General features: G+C 53.6%; 1 protein-coding gene across 3 annotated transcripts in view; it reads left to right on the top strand.

Moving 5' to 3' along the window:
- Window positions 1–2,094: 2,094 nt before the first annotated feature.
- SYNPO (synaptopodin) overlaps window positions 2,095–17,789 on the top strand; it is a 54,272-nt gene continuing 38,577 nt past the window's right edge. For 2 of the 3 annotated variants that reach the window (XM_073890856.1, XM_073890858.1), the window contains exon 1: window positions 2,095–2,258. In XM_073890856.1, the coding sequence (XP_073746957.1) occupies window positions 2,106–2,258 (153 nt within the window). In that variant the 5' untranslated portion in view covers window positions 2,095–2,105. Of the gene's footprint in view, window positions 2,259–3,710; window positions 3,757–17,789 lie in introns of all 3 variants that reach the window. The other variant, XM_073890857.1, reaches the window with a different exon arrangement.

Genomic DNA, 17,789 nt, shown 5'->3' with positions numbered 1-17,789 from the left:
ATGGGGATAGAAAACACTGACTTGAGAGCCAGTTAGGAGCAGAAGCTGGGGCCGGGCAGGCCAGGCTTGAATACCAGTTCTACCACGGCCGGGCGGGGGGCTTCAGGCAAATAGCTCAGCCTCCCTCCCAGCCTCAAATGGTTGTCCCATTGTCAGGAACAAGCAGGCAATGCATGCTCAACACCAGCATGGTGCCTGACCCAGAGTAAAGTGGTCCACGAATAGCTGCTTTATTATCATTGTATGAAATAATTAGCGTTAAGACAATAACCTCTCACTTACCTGGAAACCCTCCTACCTTGCAGAACCCAACCAAGAACTTATATGAAGCTTCCCTTCTAAAAAGACCTCTGAGGGGTACCTGGGTGGCTCAGTCGGTTAAGCGTCTGCCTTCAGCTCAGATCATAATCCCAGGGTCCTGGGATCGAGTCCCGCATCGAGCTCCCTGCTCAGTGGGGAGTCTGCTTCTCCCTCTGCAGCTCCCCCCGCTAGTGCTCTCTCTCTCTCTCTCAAATAAATAAAATCTTTTTTAAAAAGGCCTCTGAGCTAGCACCAAGAGAGTAGTATGTTTGTACACCAAAGTTCAGGGGCCTTTCTCCTCAATAAGCTGGTGATAGAAGTGAGGGTGGAGCTAGTTCAGATCACTTGAGGACAGGAAGGCCTCCTGAGGCCTGAGGATGCCAGGCTGACATGGGTAAAGGGTCTGGATTGGGAAAGAGTCGGGAGGCTGAGGTAGGGACCAGGTTCCCAGGAGTCTAACTCATTGGCTGCCCTGGGGCAGTGGGAACTGCCGTGGAGTCACTGTGGGGGTGGCAAGATGCAAGGCTTTCTTCAGGAAGCTGACTGGGGGCTAACGCAGGTTACAGCGAGGGGCACCGCCTGGCAAGGAGGCCAGTCAGGGCCCGTTGGAACCCAGACAAGATCTAATGCCAGGATCCATCCACAGCATGAAATTCCAGACAGGAAAATCACCAAGTACTTGGCAAAGCCCCCCTTCACATCCTTTATATCACATGATCTTCATAATTCAGTCAAATTGTTATCTCTACTTTGCAGAGGAGAAAAGTCATGTCCCTAAAGAAGGGACCTTGCCTCCGCTTTAGTGGCACAGTGAGGCCAAGAACCCAGGCCTCTAGCTCCTGCATCAGTGCTCCTTCCTCCTGGAGGGTTTGAGGGGGCTCTGTCTGCCTATGCTTATTAAATGTAGAGACTTTCGAGAACAACAAAGCCCTGCAGTCTTGGGACCAGGGTAGGGTCCAGGCAATGAGTGAGCCCCTAGAGGGTTACAAGCACTGACTCTGGAGCCAGGGAATCCTGGTTGGAGGCTCAGCCCCATTACTTACCAGCAGTGTGGCCTGGAGAAGCATCTGAACTTCCCTGGGCCTCAGTTTCCCCTCTGTGTGGAGCTGTCCGCCTCAGGGGATGCTCTTTCTCTTTAATGAGCCTGGGGAGGGAGTAGACTTGTCTCACAGTCAATGTCACAGCCCCCATGCCTGATGCACGGCTTGGAGCACCATAGAAACTCTGTCAATGACATTGCAATCAATTGTTCACGTTTATGATGGACACTTACTCTGTGTCAAGCTCTGTGTAAAGTACTCAACTCAAATGGATGGTGAGACCATTGGTGGGAAGGGACTGAACTCTAACAGGAGTGGGGAGCCGAGGCCACTGCTGGGGGTGAATAAACATCAGTGGGGGGGGATTGCAGACCAGGAGGAAGGGGCCCTGACTTGCGGGGAGCAGGGGAATAGCTCACCAGCAAAGCATGCCAACAAGCACAGGGTTTGAAAACCTCATTCAATTTCCCACTTGGCTGTCATCTTGCCATGTGACTCTGGCCAAGGCCCAGCCCTCTCTAAGCCTCCATTTTTCCTCAGGGAGAACAGATGGAGGGCACAAGGGACCGGGAGCTGAGCTGTCAGGGAGGGAGTCTCCCTCACCTGAGGCCTCCAGGCCTGTTGGGATCTGCCGACCTGAAGGGGATTTCCTGGGGCCGGCCCAGTTCCCAGCCCTGCTGACGTCTTCCCTGGATGCATGCCCAGAGTTGGGGCGGGGCGGGGGGGTTGCCCAGAGCAGCACTCCAGTGGGAAAGGCAGGCGGGCATGCTCCCAGCCCATACCTTGGCCCTCCTTCTGGGGTCTTGGGGGTCTCCCCACCCCCATCCCGAGGTAGGGAAGTGGGGGATACATTTTATTAAAAGAAGAAGGCACTGCCCCTTGGCTCAAGATCCTGATTTGCTGTGTGACCTCAGGCAAGTCCCTGCCCCTTTCTGGGCCTTGGTGCCCTTTCTCAGAAATGACAAGGCAAAGATTTCTAAGCTTTTTTGGAACTCTGACACTCTGGGGTCTTGCTGGGAGTTGGGGGAGGGGGAGTACTGGGAAAGAGAACTGGGATGGAGGCTTGATTCCAGGGGCTTGCTTCCTTGCTCTGAAATAGAAGGTAGAGGGGATGCAGGGAGGGTGGTGGGAGGAAAGGAGCCCCAAGGCCTCCAGGTGGCTATAAGAGGGGCAAAGCGAGCCCGAGGTTTTGGAAACATATTTATTTTTAAGTGTCCGGTGTCACTGGGGGCTTTCTCTTCGGGTTTTGAAATGCTCCAGAAGTCAGCACTCCATGTGCGTGTTTGCCGAGTGGAATATGGGCTGTATTTATTCATCCTTTAGCCGGAGCCCTTAAAAATATAGACGGCTAATGTCTTCAGTATGTATGAAATATCCCATATGCTCGGAAACAAAAGGGGCTCTGTTATTAAAGTTTCATTTCCACACGCCCCCTCCCCTCCCTCCCGCCCGCCCCCCTGACACCCTGCCCTCCTTCCATCTCGCTCAGCCTGCTCCGAGACAGAGCGAGAGTGAGGAGGCAGGCGGGCAGTCGTGGCCGGAGGCCCGGGCATAGCTGGTGCCTGCACGCGTGGGTGCGGATTCTGGCTCCAGGTGAGGGGAGACCGTGGGAGAGGAGAGCGAGGTCTTCCAGGAGAGAGGGCCCTCTGGGGTCCCCCGGATGTCCAGTGGAGGAGCGGGGGTCGAGGTGGCTTTTCTGGTGGGCGCCTGTGGGGCCGGGGCCCTGGCAGGGCCCGGCTGTCTGGGACGGAAATGCCCGCTCTGCTGCTAACTGAAACCACATGTGTCTCCCAGGCAGCAGGACAGAGACGCCGCCAAGCCTGGGGCTGGGGACTGGGGCAGGCGGGGGGCAGGGGGGGCGGGGGGAGGGAAGAGGCAGGCTGGCCCCGCTGTGTGCCCAGGGTGGGTGGTGGGGTAGGAACGGTTGGGGTCTTTTGCATCTGTACAAATGAGAGCATGTCAAGAAGTGTGTGCGAATGTCTGAGTTCTATGTGTGTGCATGTTACACAGATGAGTGTGTGTGTGAGCATGTCTGTAGGTCGGTGTGGCCCCGTTCACAGGGCCAGACTGGCCTCCCTCCTTGGCCTGGTAGGAGTCTGCTCCTACCCATCTCCCAGAGCCTGGGAGGGTGCTGGCTGCCTCCTGGAGGGGTCCTCTGGGGTGAGCACACACCCCAGCTGAGTTGGTGCTGGTCCTTCTATGCAGGGACACCCCTGTGGCCACCATCCTCCTTCCTTTCTTTTCCTCCAGCCCAGTTCAGCCTTTCTCACACCCGCAAACCTCTGCCTATTTCCCAGAAAGAAAGGCTGAGGCACAGAGCAAGGGGCCGAGAATGGCCTCTTCTCCCACGTCTGTTGTCATCTTTTTCAGAGGGCGCACTTCCAGGAGCATGGCATCTTCACTGTCGCCAAGGAAGGTGAGGAAAGCAAGAGAGGGGACAGCTTTCCCACAGCATCAGGGAGACGGTAGTGGGGGCTGACAGCGCCAGAAGGGGTCAGAGGAAAACAACGGGGACAAGGGCCAGGCCTTGGGGAAGAGGCCAGAGGCTGACCTCAGATGCTGTGACAAACGAGGGCACCTGGGGGACCCAGTGACCTGAGTCCTGGGTCTTCTCTCCCGGAAGAGTGAGACTTGCTGGGAGCAGGGCTCTGGGTTCTTGGGGTGGCCCACCCCTTCCTTTCGGTGGATGTTGGACAGGTCTCTTCTCTTCCCTGGGCCTCAGTTTCCCCATCCCTATAATGGTAGGTTTGGGCCAACACAGTATTTCTCCGAGTGTGGAATGTGCTGCCCCTGGCAGCTCAGGACATGGTGCCACGTGGACTACTAATTTTCGTTTTCACAAGGCTTGTGTGTTATTTTCACCTACATGAGGGAAAAATACATAAAAATACATTAGATGAAAGTATAAACTCCTCAAAGGAATGAAGACAGGGGACTGCTAGAAGGTCCCCAGGGTCCTGTCCATTTTGGCAACTTTTGGTTCTTCTCTCATTTTAAATGCCCAGAAGAATATTGGTTTGGGCTGTCTAGGATCCACTGTGATCTGCTTGTAAACCATCCTTTGGCCCCCACAAATTAGCAGTTTTATAATTCTGTCATTAGAGTAAAAAGCCCAGTTGTCACACACACACTCTGTGTGTGTGTGTGTGTGTGTGTGTGTGTGTGTGTGTGTGTTTGAGAAGGGACAAGGGATGAAATGGGCAGAGCTGGGAAAAAGATGAGCCCATCCCAAGGTCGGGGCTGGGTGCCCAAGGTCAAAGGCAGAGAATTTGGGAAAGAGATTGTTCCCTGACTGACATTTTCAAGTGCTTTATCCGGCCTCAGCCTTGCTTTGAATCACTGGGTTGGGTGGTTAAGCGAGGGGCCACCCTGGCTTCAGCCTTCCTGCCATTCAGCCTTGGCTCCCTGGCTACTTGGCTGTGTTTTATGCGCCAACCCAGGACCTCCCCTGGGAGGGGTGCCCTGGGAGGATGCAGGGGGTGTGGGGAGCCCCTGGGTAGAGTCCTTCGGTCGCTTCTCCAGGCTGGGGTGCTTAGAGCTAGTGTCCTTAAGGATGTGCCCCCACATATGCCCTCCTTACTAAGTGGCTTGCTGATGCTGTTACTGTTACTCATGACAATGACTGTTTATCCATGGATCTTAATTGGTGATTTGTCTCATCACTGACTCTAGGCAAGCGCTACCCTGCCCGGTTACAGGCACAGCTTCTGAGACTGTCCTTTCCTGTCTCATTCTGCAGCAGGCAGAGGGCACCTCACATTGGCTCAAGGATGTGGACAGCATCTTTGGGTGGGGATGGATTCAGGATCCCTTCTTGGGGAGGCAGCAGGTGCAGAGGAAGGAGCCCAGGGCATGTTCCTCTCACTCCCAGGGCCTCGGTGTCCACACCAGCCTCAGGAGGCATTGTTCTCAGCAAGGCTGCAGTCATTCCCTAGCTCTGTCTGAGGATGGAGCAACATCCATCCATCTACTTCTAGGGGGTTCTTGTTCCTCTAGAAGATTGTGAGTTTTAGGGTTGGGCTCCCTGGAGCATGGGTGAGCCACATGGAGTTGTCCACATTCCTTGGGACCAGGTTCCCTTAGGGCCTGGATCAGCTATTTCAAATCCCACAGAAGCAGCTGACCAGGGTCAGAGGTACAGTCCCTGCTTTCAGAACTTATCACTTTCTAGGTGGCCTTCAGTGGCCTTGTGGGTCCTGCGGAACTACCAACAGCTACACCCAAGGCCAAGGGCACACAGACGCCTACTTTATGTTGCACTGGGCAGCTTTCTGGGCATCGTTATAGAGAGATCTGCCTGGCCAGGGAGCGGGAAGTGGCCCTGCTTTAAAGAACAACCCTTCCTAAAGTAACATTGCCATTTAGAAGACGAAACTATTCATACAAACAGCATCCACATAAACATGTAACCCTTGCTGTGCTGAACAGTGGGTTCTGACGGGGGGCAGAGGATTCTAGTTAAACCTAGCCACAGGGACGCCCTGGGCACTCCACCTCCTTAGATTTTGCCTCGATTTCCAGAGACAGGGTGTGTGTGACGGCAAGGCACTTTCCCTGCAGAGTCGCAGCCCGGTCTACCGGTGATGACATCAACTTCAGGCAAAGGGAAAAGGTGGCATTTGCTATGGGGGTAGGAAAAAAGAGAAGGAAGAGAAGCGGTCAGGTGGATCTGCGCTCTACTCCTGCTGTGGCTGAGAGACCTGGCGGGGTTCTGCTCCTCTCTCCGCTCTGCTTTCCTGATCTGTAAAATGGGTTGTCACGAAGCCCCCTGAGATGACGATGCAGAAGCCCCTGCACACACTGTGCCCGGCGCCCGTATCGGGCCGGTCAGTGACTCTGCTGATGTCAGAGGACCAGGTTGCCACCCCCTCATGAAGGGGAGAACAGGACCACGAGTGGTTGCCTGGGGAGGAGGGGAGAGCACCCACTCTTTCCGAGGCTCGGGCTCCAGGCCCAGCCCTGTCCACACCGGCTCTGTAACTTCGAGCAGCCCATGGACCTCTCTGAGTCTCCATTTCCTCATCTGTAGAATTGGGGCCGGGGCAGCACCCGCCTCGGAAGGCGTCTGTGGGGGTTAAGTGAGCCAACCCAGCAGTGACCACCGCCCCAGCTGAACGGGGACCTGGAGGCCTGGGGCTGGGGCCTGGCTGGCCTCAGGGGCCCTCGCCCCTCAGAATGCTCCCAAATAGTCCCTCTAGTCCCTGGGCAGGGCCCCAGCCTTTATGGGTGGCAGGAAGCTCAGAGAGGCCCCAGGATGGTTGCTCCCCGGGGACTGGCCCCAGATGGAGCCACAGACACTAACTCCTGGGGGAACGCTGGGCCCCCTCCTGGGCAGGGGGCGGGCATGACGGGGCTCATCCTAGCGTCCTCCGCAGGCTCACGGGCTGCCTTCCTCCGGGAGGGAACGGGAAGCCCGAGAACCCCTTCAGAGAGGGAAGGGGCCTGTGTGGGGTTGTAGCGGTGAAGCAGCGGCCAGGAAAGCTTGGGGGGCGGGTGCGGGGAGGGCCCTGTGCCTACCCTGCCAGGGCCTCCCTCCAGCTCCACTCCCAGGGAGCAGGAACCAGTTACAGGGGAACCGGAAAGGAGAGAAAGCAAGCAAACAGAGCGAAAAGCCTGGAGCCTGGAGCACCGGGGTTGTTTGGTCTGGCGGAGCCGCCTCCTGGGCCACTCCCAGCAGCATTGCACATGGACTCTGCAGCCGCCCCTCACACGCACATACACGCACACATGCGCGCACACACATGCAGAGACAGACATGCATGCACAGCTAACACAGGCATGCAGACCCGCAGATGCACAGACACACACACGCACGCGCACATACAGTCACACACAGACACGCACACGCGCATGCAGTCACACACAGACGCACATGCGCATAGAGTCACACACAGATGCGCGCGCAGTCACATAGAGACGCGCGCGCAATCACACACAGACGCGCACACGCATACAGTCACACACAGACGCACGCGCGCATAGTCACACACAGACGCGCACGCGCATACAGTCACACACAGACGCACGCGCGCAGTCACACAGACACGCGCACGCGCATGCAGTCCCACACAGACGCGCGCGCGCATACAGTCACACACAGACACGCGCACGCGCATGCAGTCACACACAGACACGCGCGCGCAATCACACACAGACGCGCACGCGCATACAGTCACACACAGACGCACACGCATACAGTCACACACAGACACAAGCGCGCGCATACAGTCACACAGGCGCGCACGCGCAGTCACACACACGCACGCGCGCGCATACAGCCACACACAGACGCGCACACATGCACACACGTGGTGCGGCAGCTCTGAGCTGGAGGGCAGGTGCTGAGATGGAGGGTTTCTGGAATCCCTGGCTCAGCCCTTCACTGCAACCACAATAACACATACCGTGTACTTACCGGTGAGCTTCAAGCCCTTTACTTATATGAACCAGTTTCAGTCCTCACAGCAGCCCAGTGAGGTGGGCACTGTAATTAGCCCTGGTTTGTATATGGGAAAACAGACTCAGAGAGGCAAAGTAACTCAGCCAACGTAACGCAGTTTATCCAGTGACCCCCCTCCCCAACCGAGGCAGGCCCCCAGAGCACGGGGCCCATTGACTGAGCACTGGCCCCCCTCCACTGTCTCTGGGGACGCTAGGCTGCGGCTCTGGTTCAGCACTTGGGCCCCCACTGCCCATGCCATGTGAAGCAGCAAGCTGAGGTTGCCGCTTTCTCAGGCCCAGGGAAGGGAAGTGCCTTGCCCTTGGTCACAGAGAGTGGAAGGAGCGGGGCTGGATGTCTTTGTGTGTGCTGAGCCAAGGCTTCAGGGGAGAGGAGAAGTGGGGGGTCAGGGAGGGACAGACTACCACATCGGCAGGGTCAGACTTTGCACTTCCAGCCTCCTCCTTTGGCATCTTTTGCCACAGCCCCCTTTCCCCCACCTGCGCTGACCCCTGAGACTGTAGCTCTACCCACTAAACCTGTGTGTCCGGTGCCCCACGTCTCAGGCTTGTTCAGCCAGCCAGCCATTGCTTGGATAAGCGTGTTCTGAGTTTCCTTAATAACAGCTTTGGATAACTGTTGACAAAACATGTTTCCCTTCCATTATTTTATTTTATCCTGTATGTGCATGTATGTGCTGGCAGGAGGGGGGCTTGTTGGTGATGATTATTATTTTCTTTTAACTTGACTCAACCACTCACGGAGAATCCTTTCCATAGAGGGTCCAACTAACTAAAACACAGATCAGAATCCTCCATCGGACTCACAATGCCAACAGCGCAGGTCCAGGGTGTGGGGGATGTGGCATGATAGTAGCAGTTATAAAGTGAGGTCTTTGTGATCCATGGGGACAATACGACCTAGCAGAGATAACGGCTGTTGAAAGAAAGGGAAAAAAAGGCTCATGGATGCTTGACTGCACTGATAATGATAGAATGTCCGAAGTGAAGGTGGTGATGGTCCTGCCGTCGTCTGTACTGGTTTGGTTTTCCTGGGAATATTGGGGTCAGTTCCCTTCTGAGAATCTGACAGCCTGAGCTGACAGTAGAGGGGGTTGGATGGGCTGGGAAGAGGTCAGAGAATTCTTTCCTGGATGGAATGGTTAAAGGGAGGAAGGAATAGAAAAGAGGGCTGAAGTTGTTCTGTCCCGCTCAGATGATGGGATTACGATCAGTGGGGTGGTGTGGAGGGAGCTACCAGAAGAGAGATTTCATCTCTATAGAAAAGGGGCACTTAAGATGGAATGAAGGAACTTCCCCTGGGGAAAATGAGGCCCCCAACCCCGGAGGTGAATGAGCCGAGGCTGGGGACCCTTAGGGAAAGGGAATTCAAGAATCAGATGGGGGCTTTAGCTCCCTTCCAGGCCCAATATTCGGCCACTGTGCACCAGTGTCTCCCCTCTTTGGCTCCTCCCACAGGGGGTGCTGAAGATGAGGGGTCCCGGAGGGGCTGGGTATGTTCTCTCATACCGGAATGATGACCAACGCTTCCTGAGCTCGTCTGTGTGCCCGGCATGGTGCCAAATGCTTCTCCCACAACAAGTCCTAGAAGGTGGTTCTGTCATTGGCCCCATTTTACAGATGGAGGAATTGAGGCTTGGAGCGGTTAGGTAGCTGCTCATGGCCCTTGTCGCCTCCCACCTAGTATTATAAATATCCAAGCTGCTGCCTCAGGCCCTCTGCCCACACTTGGACTGCTTGTAGGCAGGAACAACTTCTGCTTTACCTTCGTTTTTCCCCCAGAGTGTCCTGTGGAACTCTGGCCCGCGGGGCACCTATGAGTGTTTATTATAATCAGTTGGGTTGAGTGAAAATTTGGGAAAGGAAAGGATGTAGTGGAGAAGGGGATTAATGGAGAACACTAAACAAGGTTCAGACAGCAGCACAAAGCAGTGCCGGGAGCCACCTTCAAAGACCATTTCATCCAGTGCCTCCCCCCTGCCCCCGACATTCAATTTTCTGACCACCTCTAGAGCAGCCTGCCAAGGAGTTTCCCAGCCTCTGCTTGGTCACCGCCAGTGACAGGGAGCTCGGCACCTAATGAGGCATGAGATAATCCAAGGAAATCACTTAGCCAAGTGCCAGATGGTCCCCTGATTGCTGATTTTTAAGGGTTCTTTGTCCGTGCCAGGATGCTAAATCCACACCAAAGTCACAAGAGGTAATTATGATTATTATCCTAATTTGACAGATAAGGAAACTGAGGCACTGTTATATAACTTGTCCAAGGTCTCCCAGCTGGTAAGTGCAGAGTACAGAATAGGATCCAAAGCCCAGGACCGTGGCACTAGAGAGTAGGTCCTCCTGACCTCCATGCGAGCACTGTTTGTTGAAATAATGCAAGTACATATGTAATTTTAAATTTTCTAGCAGCCATGCTACACAAGTAAAAATCAACAGGTGGGAAAAAAAAAACTCAGGGAATTTATTTTAATAATACATTTATTGAAGTCCACAATAGCATCATTTTATCATGTAATAAATCCTTAAAAAGTTATCAATGTTAGGCATTTTACATTCTTCCTTGGGTACAAAATCTTCGAAATCTGGTGGTATCCTTCATTGACAGTACATCTCAATCTGAACTCACCGCATCTCAAGGGCTTGGTAGTGCAGGGCGCTAGTGACCACTGGATTGGAGAGTGTAGCTCTATACTAGACTGTCAAGGTGCTTATGTGGTATATCCTAGTGCGCAGGAAGAATCCAATACATACTGGCCTCTATTATGCTTATTTTTACTACTGATTTTCAATGGTGGTGGTCCAGGGCAAAGCTGGGCTAAGGCCCCAAGCCCTTGGCATAAGCACTGATATCTCTATTCTTAATCTGAGTCTTCCAAGTCAGCAGCTCGCTGTCTCCCAGGCTAAGCCAAGCTTCGTGGATCCTTGGCCTGTGGGTTGAGAAGAGCCAGCCTGATTCTCTCTAGGAGGGGAGGGAGAGGCCTGGCTGAGGCCTGTTCATCTCCCAGCTGGCCAGTGGAGTACCAAATGAAGTGAGGCCTCCTTAGGGTGTATAAGCTTGTGCCCATCTGCTCTGGAGCGTGTGGGGTGTCCAAGAGCACATCTGGAAGGGAGAGGGCAAAGACCCTCCTTCCGTGGTCCCTCAAGGCAGCAACTCCTGCACACTTTAGGCAGACTGGGCCTTTAAATAGACCAAACAAACAAACAAAATCCCCCACCACTGCCCCCTTCTCTCTCCTGGTTCCTGGACAGGAACAGCAGCCAAGTGCTTGCCAAGAGGCAGGCAATGTGAGCCAGTGGTTCCTAAACCTGTCTGCATGTTGGAATCACCTGGGAAATTTCCAAATACACTGGTGCCCGGGTCATACCTCCCTAGGCTGTAACTGAATTGGCCTGGGGGATGGCCGGGGCTTTGGTGTGTGTAAAAAGTCCTCCGGGGATTCTAACATGCAGACAGGTTTGGAAACCCACTGTGCTAACCCTTAGGAGTACAAGCTCATTTAGCCTTACAGTAGCTATGCTGTAGATGTGGTATGGTTCCCACTTTACAGATGGAAAAATGGGGGCTCACAGAGGTCAGATAGAGAGCTGGCCCGAGGTCAGCCAGCCAGGAAACAGGTGGAGTAGGGATTCACTAGCCATGGTCATAAGCAGTGGTGTGCTGATAAATGTTAACAACTGGCTCTCCGGTGGGGCGGGGGAGCCGGGGGGGGGAAGCTGCCTGATTTGTAGCATCTGCCCATCTCTATGGCGTAACAACTCCCACCATGGCCAATTTTGAGCTATCAGAGTTATGTCATCAAGTGCAGACTTGGGAAGACACTCACAGGGTCGGCTGTTGGGTCAGTACGGCAGGCTTCAGCTCAGGGCTGGGCCATGCTGCTATGTGGGGGAGTCCTATTGAGGGGGAGGTAGATATGGTTAGTCACTTCCTGATTTTTTCGTCATAGAACTCTTTCTCAACTGAAATTTTTGAGAACCCCAATATATCGCACAGATAAAAAGCAGTATGTGATTAGCAGAAGCTTATTTTATGAACTTAAATCATAATATCACGCGTTTGTTCAACTGGAGAGAGCCGCAGGGCGGGGTGAGGGGTACTTATGAGCAAGGACAGTAGGTGGCGCGAGGAGCAGCCTCTATTCAGAGCCAGGAGCCTTGTGCTCCAAGCCCACCTCAGACCCTCACTGCCCATATGGCCTTGGGCAAGTCCCTGCCCCTGGCGCCTCCATTTTCTCTTGCATTTCCAGGAGACTGGACTGCATGCAGGACCCCTGGGGTGTGGTTTTTCAGGCCGGCCTTGACCCTCCAGCATCCCCCACCTGACCCCAGACAGCCTTGGCCCTATATTTATAGCCATGACTTCAGTCTCTCCGGTTCTGCCGAAGCTGGTTCCCTGGCCCACGTATTTATAAACCCAGCAGGGCAGAAATAGACGTGACGTGCATGGGACTTGGCTGATTTTGTGAGCAGGCTGGATTTGGCGAGTCCATTTGGAACAGGCTCGAGTCCTCCAGCATCCTGGGTGCTGGGATTCATGGGCAATCCACAGCAGGAGAGCCACTTGGAGCCCCCAAGCTCAGCCTTGCAATTGTGTGGTTCGGAGGCACCGAGGCCGCGGAGTAGAGGGATATGGCCCAGGTCACAGAGGGCGTGGCAGAGCCAAGGCCAGACCCTCAGGGAGCCCCCAAGTGGCCAGGTCAGGTCCCAGGCACCCTCAAGTCCTGGCTAGTTGTTTTCCTGCTCTGGAACCGTGGGCAGACTCATCCTCCTGGCCTCCATTCCCCCCATCTGTTAAATGGGGATAGTAGTATGAATTCAGTGCCCAGTACATAGTCTATATGCAATAAATGGTATGATTATATCCCCAGTCACCCCTGAAGAGAAATAATAATGATCTCAATAAGCTGCATCTTATCAAGTACTTATACATGTTACCTGATTTAATCTTCACAACTCTATGACATCAGTATTGTTATCAAGTTCATGTTTTACATCGAGGGGACACTCTCAATTTAATGAACTTGGAAAAGAATGTTTTCAAAGAGATAATGCTAATATGCAAAATCATATTTTTATATCCAGGATTATAAAAATATTCAATCCTAAACGGTAGATTTGTTTGTAGTGGAAGATGAAATGAACAATTGCATAATCAGAATATTAGCATAAGAAATAAATCTCTCAGAGGTTTGTGGGGCTTATGTTCCCAAGTTTGCCACCTAATGTTGATTTTATGTATTTATAATTGCATATGAGAATTTAACATAATTGTGAACTTGAAATACATATGCCATAAAAATACAGAATGGCATCTGTCAAGGTTTTTCATATTAATATCACTGTTTTCTCTGTCCTCCTAATACACAGCAGTCCCTGCTTCCCTTTCCTGCTTAATTATTTTTCCATTGTACTTATCACCATCTGACATGCTTTCTTATTTATTTATTAACCATCCACCCCAACTAACATGTGAGCTTCACGTGGGCAGGGCCTTTTTCTTTTTTGTTCACTGTGTACCACCAGTGCTTAAAATAGCCGATGGCACATAGCGGGCATTCAGCATTTAGTGAGTACGTGTCGAATGAATGAAGGAACAAATGAATGAGTCGCCATTCTACCAAGAAGGCAACTGAAATCCGTTGAGATGATGTGACTGGTTCGGTTACCCAGCTATTGTGAGGCTGAACTGAGGTCCGGCTGACACTCATCTCTCCTGAGACCACCCAGCATGCCCAGCTTGGGGGGCTCTTCCCAGCCCTTCACCCCTCACCAAGGGATGGTTTCCTGACGCCTCCAGAACTCCCCCCAGCTTCACATGATGCCCCCCTGACACTGGCTCCTTCCTCCCCAGGGGGTGGATGGGAATGGAGGAGATGAGAGAAGTAGGGAGGAAGGAGGAGAGGTCAGAGCAGGCTGGGCAGCCAGGGCAGAGATGGCTGGAGGCTGAGGCAGGAAGGAAGGAGGGCAGGATTGGTCAGTCTGTCCTGCAGCACTGGAGGGATGGGTCAGTAATGTGTGGTCACGCTTGCATATCCTTCTAGAACTGACTTCACTCACGGGAAAATGCCGGGACAGGGCAAGTCCAGGGAGGAATCAGGGATAGTTTCAATCTTGGCAGCTTCTACCCCCACCAACCATTTTGCCCAAGGCCTTTTTCAGCTGGAGAAACGGAGGCCCACTGTAAGAAAGTGACTCTTCTGAGAACATATAGCAAGATAATCGTGAACTCCATTTTTGCCCCTAGGCTATGTATACAGTTAATGCCTCGGTCACCCTGCACTCATTACTGTACCTGATAAATATTTATTGAGTAACTACTATGTGCCAGGCAGTGTACCAGGTGTTGGAGATAATCTCCTCCCTCTTTCCCTTCCAACCTTCCCTCCTCCCATCCTTCCTACTCATTCATTCATTCATTCATTCAGTAACTAGTTACACTATTAGGCAGTGCAGCCTTATGGATGAGTGCTATTTGGAGCTAGACCGTCAGGATATAAACTCAGCCACTTACTTTAAGCTGTGTGAGCTTGGCGAGTCACACAAGCCCGACCTCCCTATCTGTAGAGTGGGATAATAATAGCACCTTCCTTAGAGGGTTGTGATGAGGATCAAATGAGTTACTGCACACTAAGTGTCTGGAACAGCACCTGACATAGTAAACACTTCATAAACATCAGCTATTATCATTGTTATTGTTATTACGTGCCTGGCTCTGTGCCAGGTGTTGAGGAAATTCCTCCAAAATGTTCCTCTGGCAGGGATCCCTGCAAGCCAGCCCTCGTTTCAGCCTCCCACCTTCTCCTCCCAGCCCCACCCCCAAGAATTGGGCCTTGCAGTGGCTCCCCTTGTCCTATCGGGCTGCCCTCTGCATCTCTTCTCAAGCCAGGAGGAGAGAGAATCTAGGAAACCACAGCCTGTCGCGATTTTGTCTTTCAGCCTTACCTCCCTCTGCCCTGCCACAAGTGTAACCTCAGCCTATCCAGGCCATCATGTTTCTCCAGATTCATCCCCAAATGGTCCCGCCTTCTTGCCTTCACTGGCCTTAATGGACAGAGTACCTTCCATCCATCAGAATGCCAAGCACTTCCGGTCAAGGTCCTTCAAATCCAACTGAAGCGTCATCATCCCCAGGAAGCCCTCCTTCCTTCCCCTTAGCCAAGAATCATGAGATCTGCCTTTGAATCTGCATTTCCCTTTGTTTACAACTGTTTTTTTTTTTAATTCTGTGAGCAATGGGGAGCCATGAGGGTCCTTGAGCAAGTGAGCAACACATTCAAAGCTGCACTTCAGAAGAATGGACTAGACCCTGTAGAGGGTGGAGACAGGAAGGGACTGCAGGTGGGGAGGCTAGGTACGGAGACCTCTGGGGCAAAAGGGCCTTCAGAGGAATGAGAGTCTAGTCTTTCTGGGCTGCTTCTCCCCTCTCTGCCTACTTCCATCTCCCCACTGTAGAATCAGATCCTGTGATTTTCCCCAACATGACTCACTAAGTCAGTGGGAGAGTCAAAACTGGCACCCCATGCCCTGACCCCCTGCAATGCACCTTCTTAAGCCTGACCCTCACCACCCCTCACTCCCTCTACCTTCCCCTGCAGCCACAGAGCAGGCTGTGGGAACTGGGGATGGGGAATCCGGGGAAGCCAGACTGTGCTGCATACTCATCTGGCTATACATTCATCCCCAGAGCCCAGCAGCTGAGCCGCATACAATAATGCTCCCTCATTCCCTTCGGAGTGAAGGAATGAGTCTCTGTTTTTCAATGAATCCCTACATCAACCCTTTAAAGTACGTCCTATTTTAACCCATTTTGCAGCTGGGGAAGCTGAAGCTCAGGAATATGAAGAGACTTGCCCAGCGTCAGGCAGCCACTAAATGGTAGGGTCAGAATTTGAACCCAGATCTGATTCCAAAGCCAGTGTCTCCCCCACCACATAGCGAACAGCAGGAGGAACATGAGGCTCCCAAGGCCATGTTCCCTGGGCCCACCCTCGGGAGATCTGGGCAAGCCCTCTGACTGTATGGACAGGGAGTATAGAGCATCTGACTCTCAGCTCAGCTGGGTACCCTGTTTGGACTGGGGGAGGTCAGGAGAGGGAGGAGGGAAAGCTGACCCCACAGGGTGGAGCAGGGCTTAGCAGGAGGCAGGTGCCTAGGCGCCTGGGTCCTAGTGCCAAGCTTGCATCTGACTTGCTGGATAACCTGGGCGAGTCCTCCCTGGCTCTGGGCTCAGAGTTGCCTTCTCTGAGAAAAGAACAACAGGTTTGTGCCTTTTGTGTCAGCCCTGCCTGCCAAGGCTCTGTACCCCTGGAGCCTGCGGCCTGATGGAGGATGTGGATCTGGGGGAGCCAGAATTAGAGGACCCCCTCCTATTTCTGCTGAGGTTGGAGCAGGCTCTCTCCTGCCCACCTTGGAGTTGTGCCCACACAGGCAGGCCCCCTGTGGGGGTTCCCGGAGTTAGTCTGCAGCCACTGAGAGCAGAGGGTAAGAGCCCAGAGCCCAGCAGCTGGACTCAAGTCCTGCTCTACCACTCAGCACTGGTGTGCCTTTGGATTTGGAATTTATCTCTGCTTGCCTCAGTTTCCTCATCTGTAGGCGGCACCCACACACCTGCCGCCCAGGAGTGTTCGGTAAAAGGCTTGGCCGTGCACTAGAGGATGCTCAGTAAGGGGAAGCTGCCATTCCTGCTGTGGGTCCTGACCACCCTGCCCCTGCCCTGGGCTCCTGAGCTCAGTGGGTGTTCCAGCGCTCAGGCTGCAAGGGGCCTGCCCAGGCCCCCCAGCTGTGTTGGGAGTCCTCCCTCCTCGGGAGGGAGACTTGCATTGGAGTGCTCCTGCCAACCCCTCCCTCCTGGCTTGGCAACATGAAGACAAAGCCAGCCAAAAATATTTGTGTGGGTGGCGGAAAGTTAACTCTTCCGCCTCTCTCTTCTTTCCTGGAAACCGTGGCCACCGTCAAATACAGCAAAACGGAAGCAGAGATAGAGCAAGGCGAGGCCCCTGTGGGGCGTCAGAGGGAGCCCTGCCCCCCACGCCCACTCCTGCCTGTTGCCATCTGGCTCTGTAATGGTGTGGGTGGGTGGTGGGGAGCGGGGCTCAAAGGGCTTAGAATCATGGCATCCTGCAATGCCAGGGTTGGATGGACCCTCTGGCATCATCCGGCTCAACCCCGGCCATTGTGCATCGAGGCAAACGGACTCAGGGATACAGAAGGCACCTGCCCCAAGGTCCCATGGCCAGTTAGGTCTTTTCAGAATTCTACTGGCTCTTCATGAGATTCAGTGTCACTCTGTGACACTCTAAGTGTGGAAACCTGGCAGCAGCTGCAGAGTGAGAAAAGGCACAGAGAGGAGAGAGGTGCTAGAGTTATCCCTTCCATGTCTCTGTGTCCACCCTCATGGTCAAGGTGTCAAAGCTGGGTTGAGATGGAGCCCTGCCGCTTACTAGCTGTGTGACTTAGGCACAAGCCACTTCGCCTGTCTGAGCCTCAGTTTCCTCACTTCGGAAATGGGATAACAGCAGTACCTGTCTTGAAGTGTTGTCGTGATGATTTATTTCAACAACCTCAGTGAATAACCCAGTGTGGAACAGGTGTTCAATTCTTCTCTGGGCAGAAGGTTGGCTTCTTTGTGCTCATTTCACTGCCACCGAGTTTGCCGTAACAGGTGCCTGTTACCCTTCTGATTCTGACGCTTGTTTGCCTTTCCCTGGTTGGCGCTGATTTGCCCGAGGGCCTGGTAATGCACTTATCTTTCCCCTTGCCTACCACAGTCTCCTGGCACAGCTCTCCAGAGGCCGAGGCCTTGGCCCAGCCTGCTGGGGTAGGGGGTGGGGGGGGCCTGACCCCACCTGGAGGGCAGAGGAGTGACCTCCAGGTCAAGTACCACAGCAGGCGAGGTCAGTGTAAGCCCTGAGGTCACTAGTGTCCCCAGACTTTCATCACATCTCAGGATTCTTAGTATTCATGGCCAGCCAGTATGTGTGTGTGTGG

Source organism: Callorhinus ursinus, unplaced genomic scaffold, assembly GCF_003265705.2.
Source record: "Callorhinus ursinus isolate GAN/ISIS: 27379988/994484 unplaced genomic scaffold, GSC_fseal_2.0 scaffold3, whole genome shotgun sequence".
In the NCBI taxonomy this organism is placed as follows: Eukaryota; Metazoa; Chordata; class Mammalia; order Carnivora; family Otariidae; genus Callorhinus; species Callorhinus ursinus.
The sequence above is the reverse complement of the archived record's forward strand: the minus strand, read 5'-3'. Positions and strand labels throughout refer to the sequence as shown.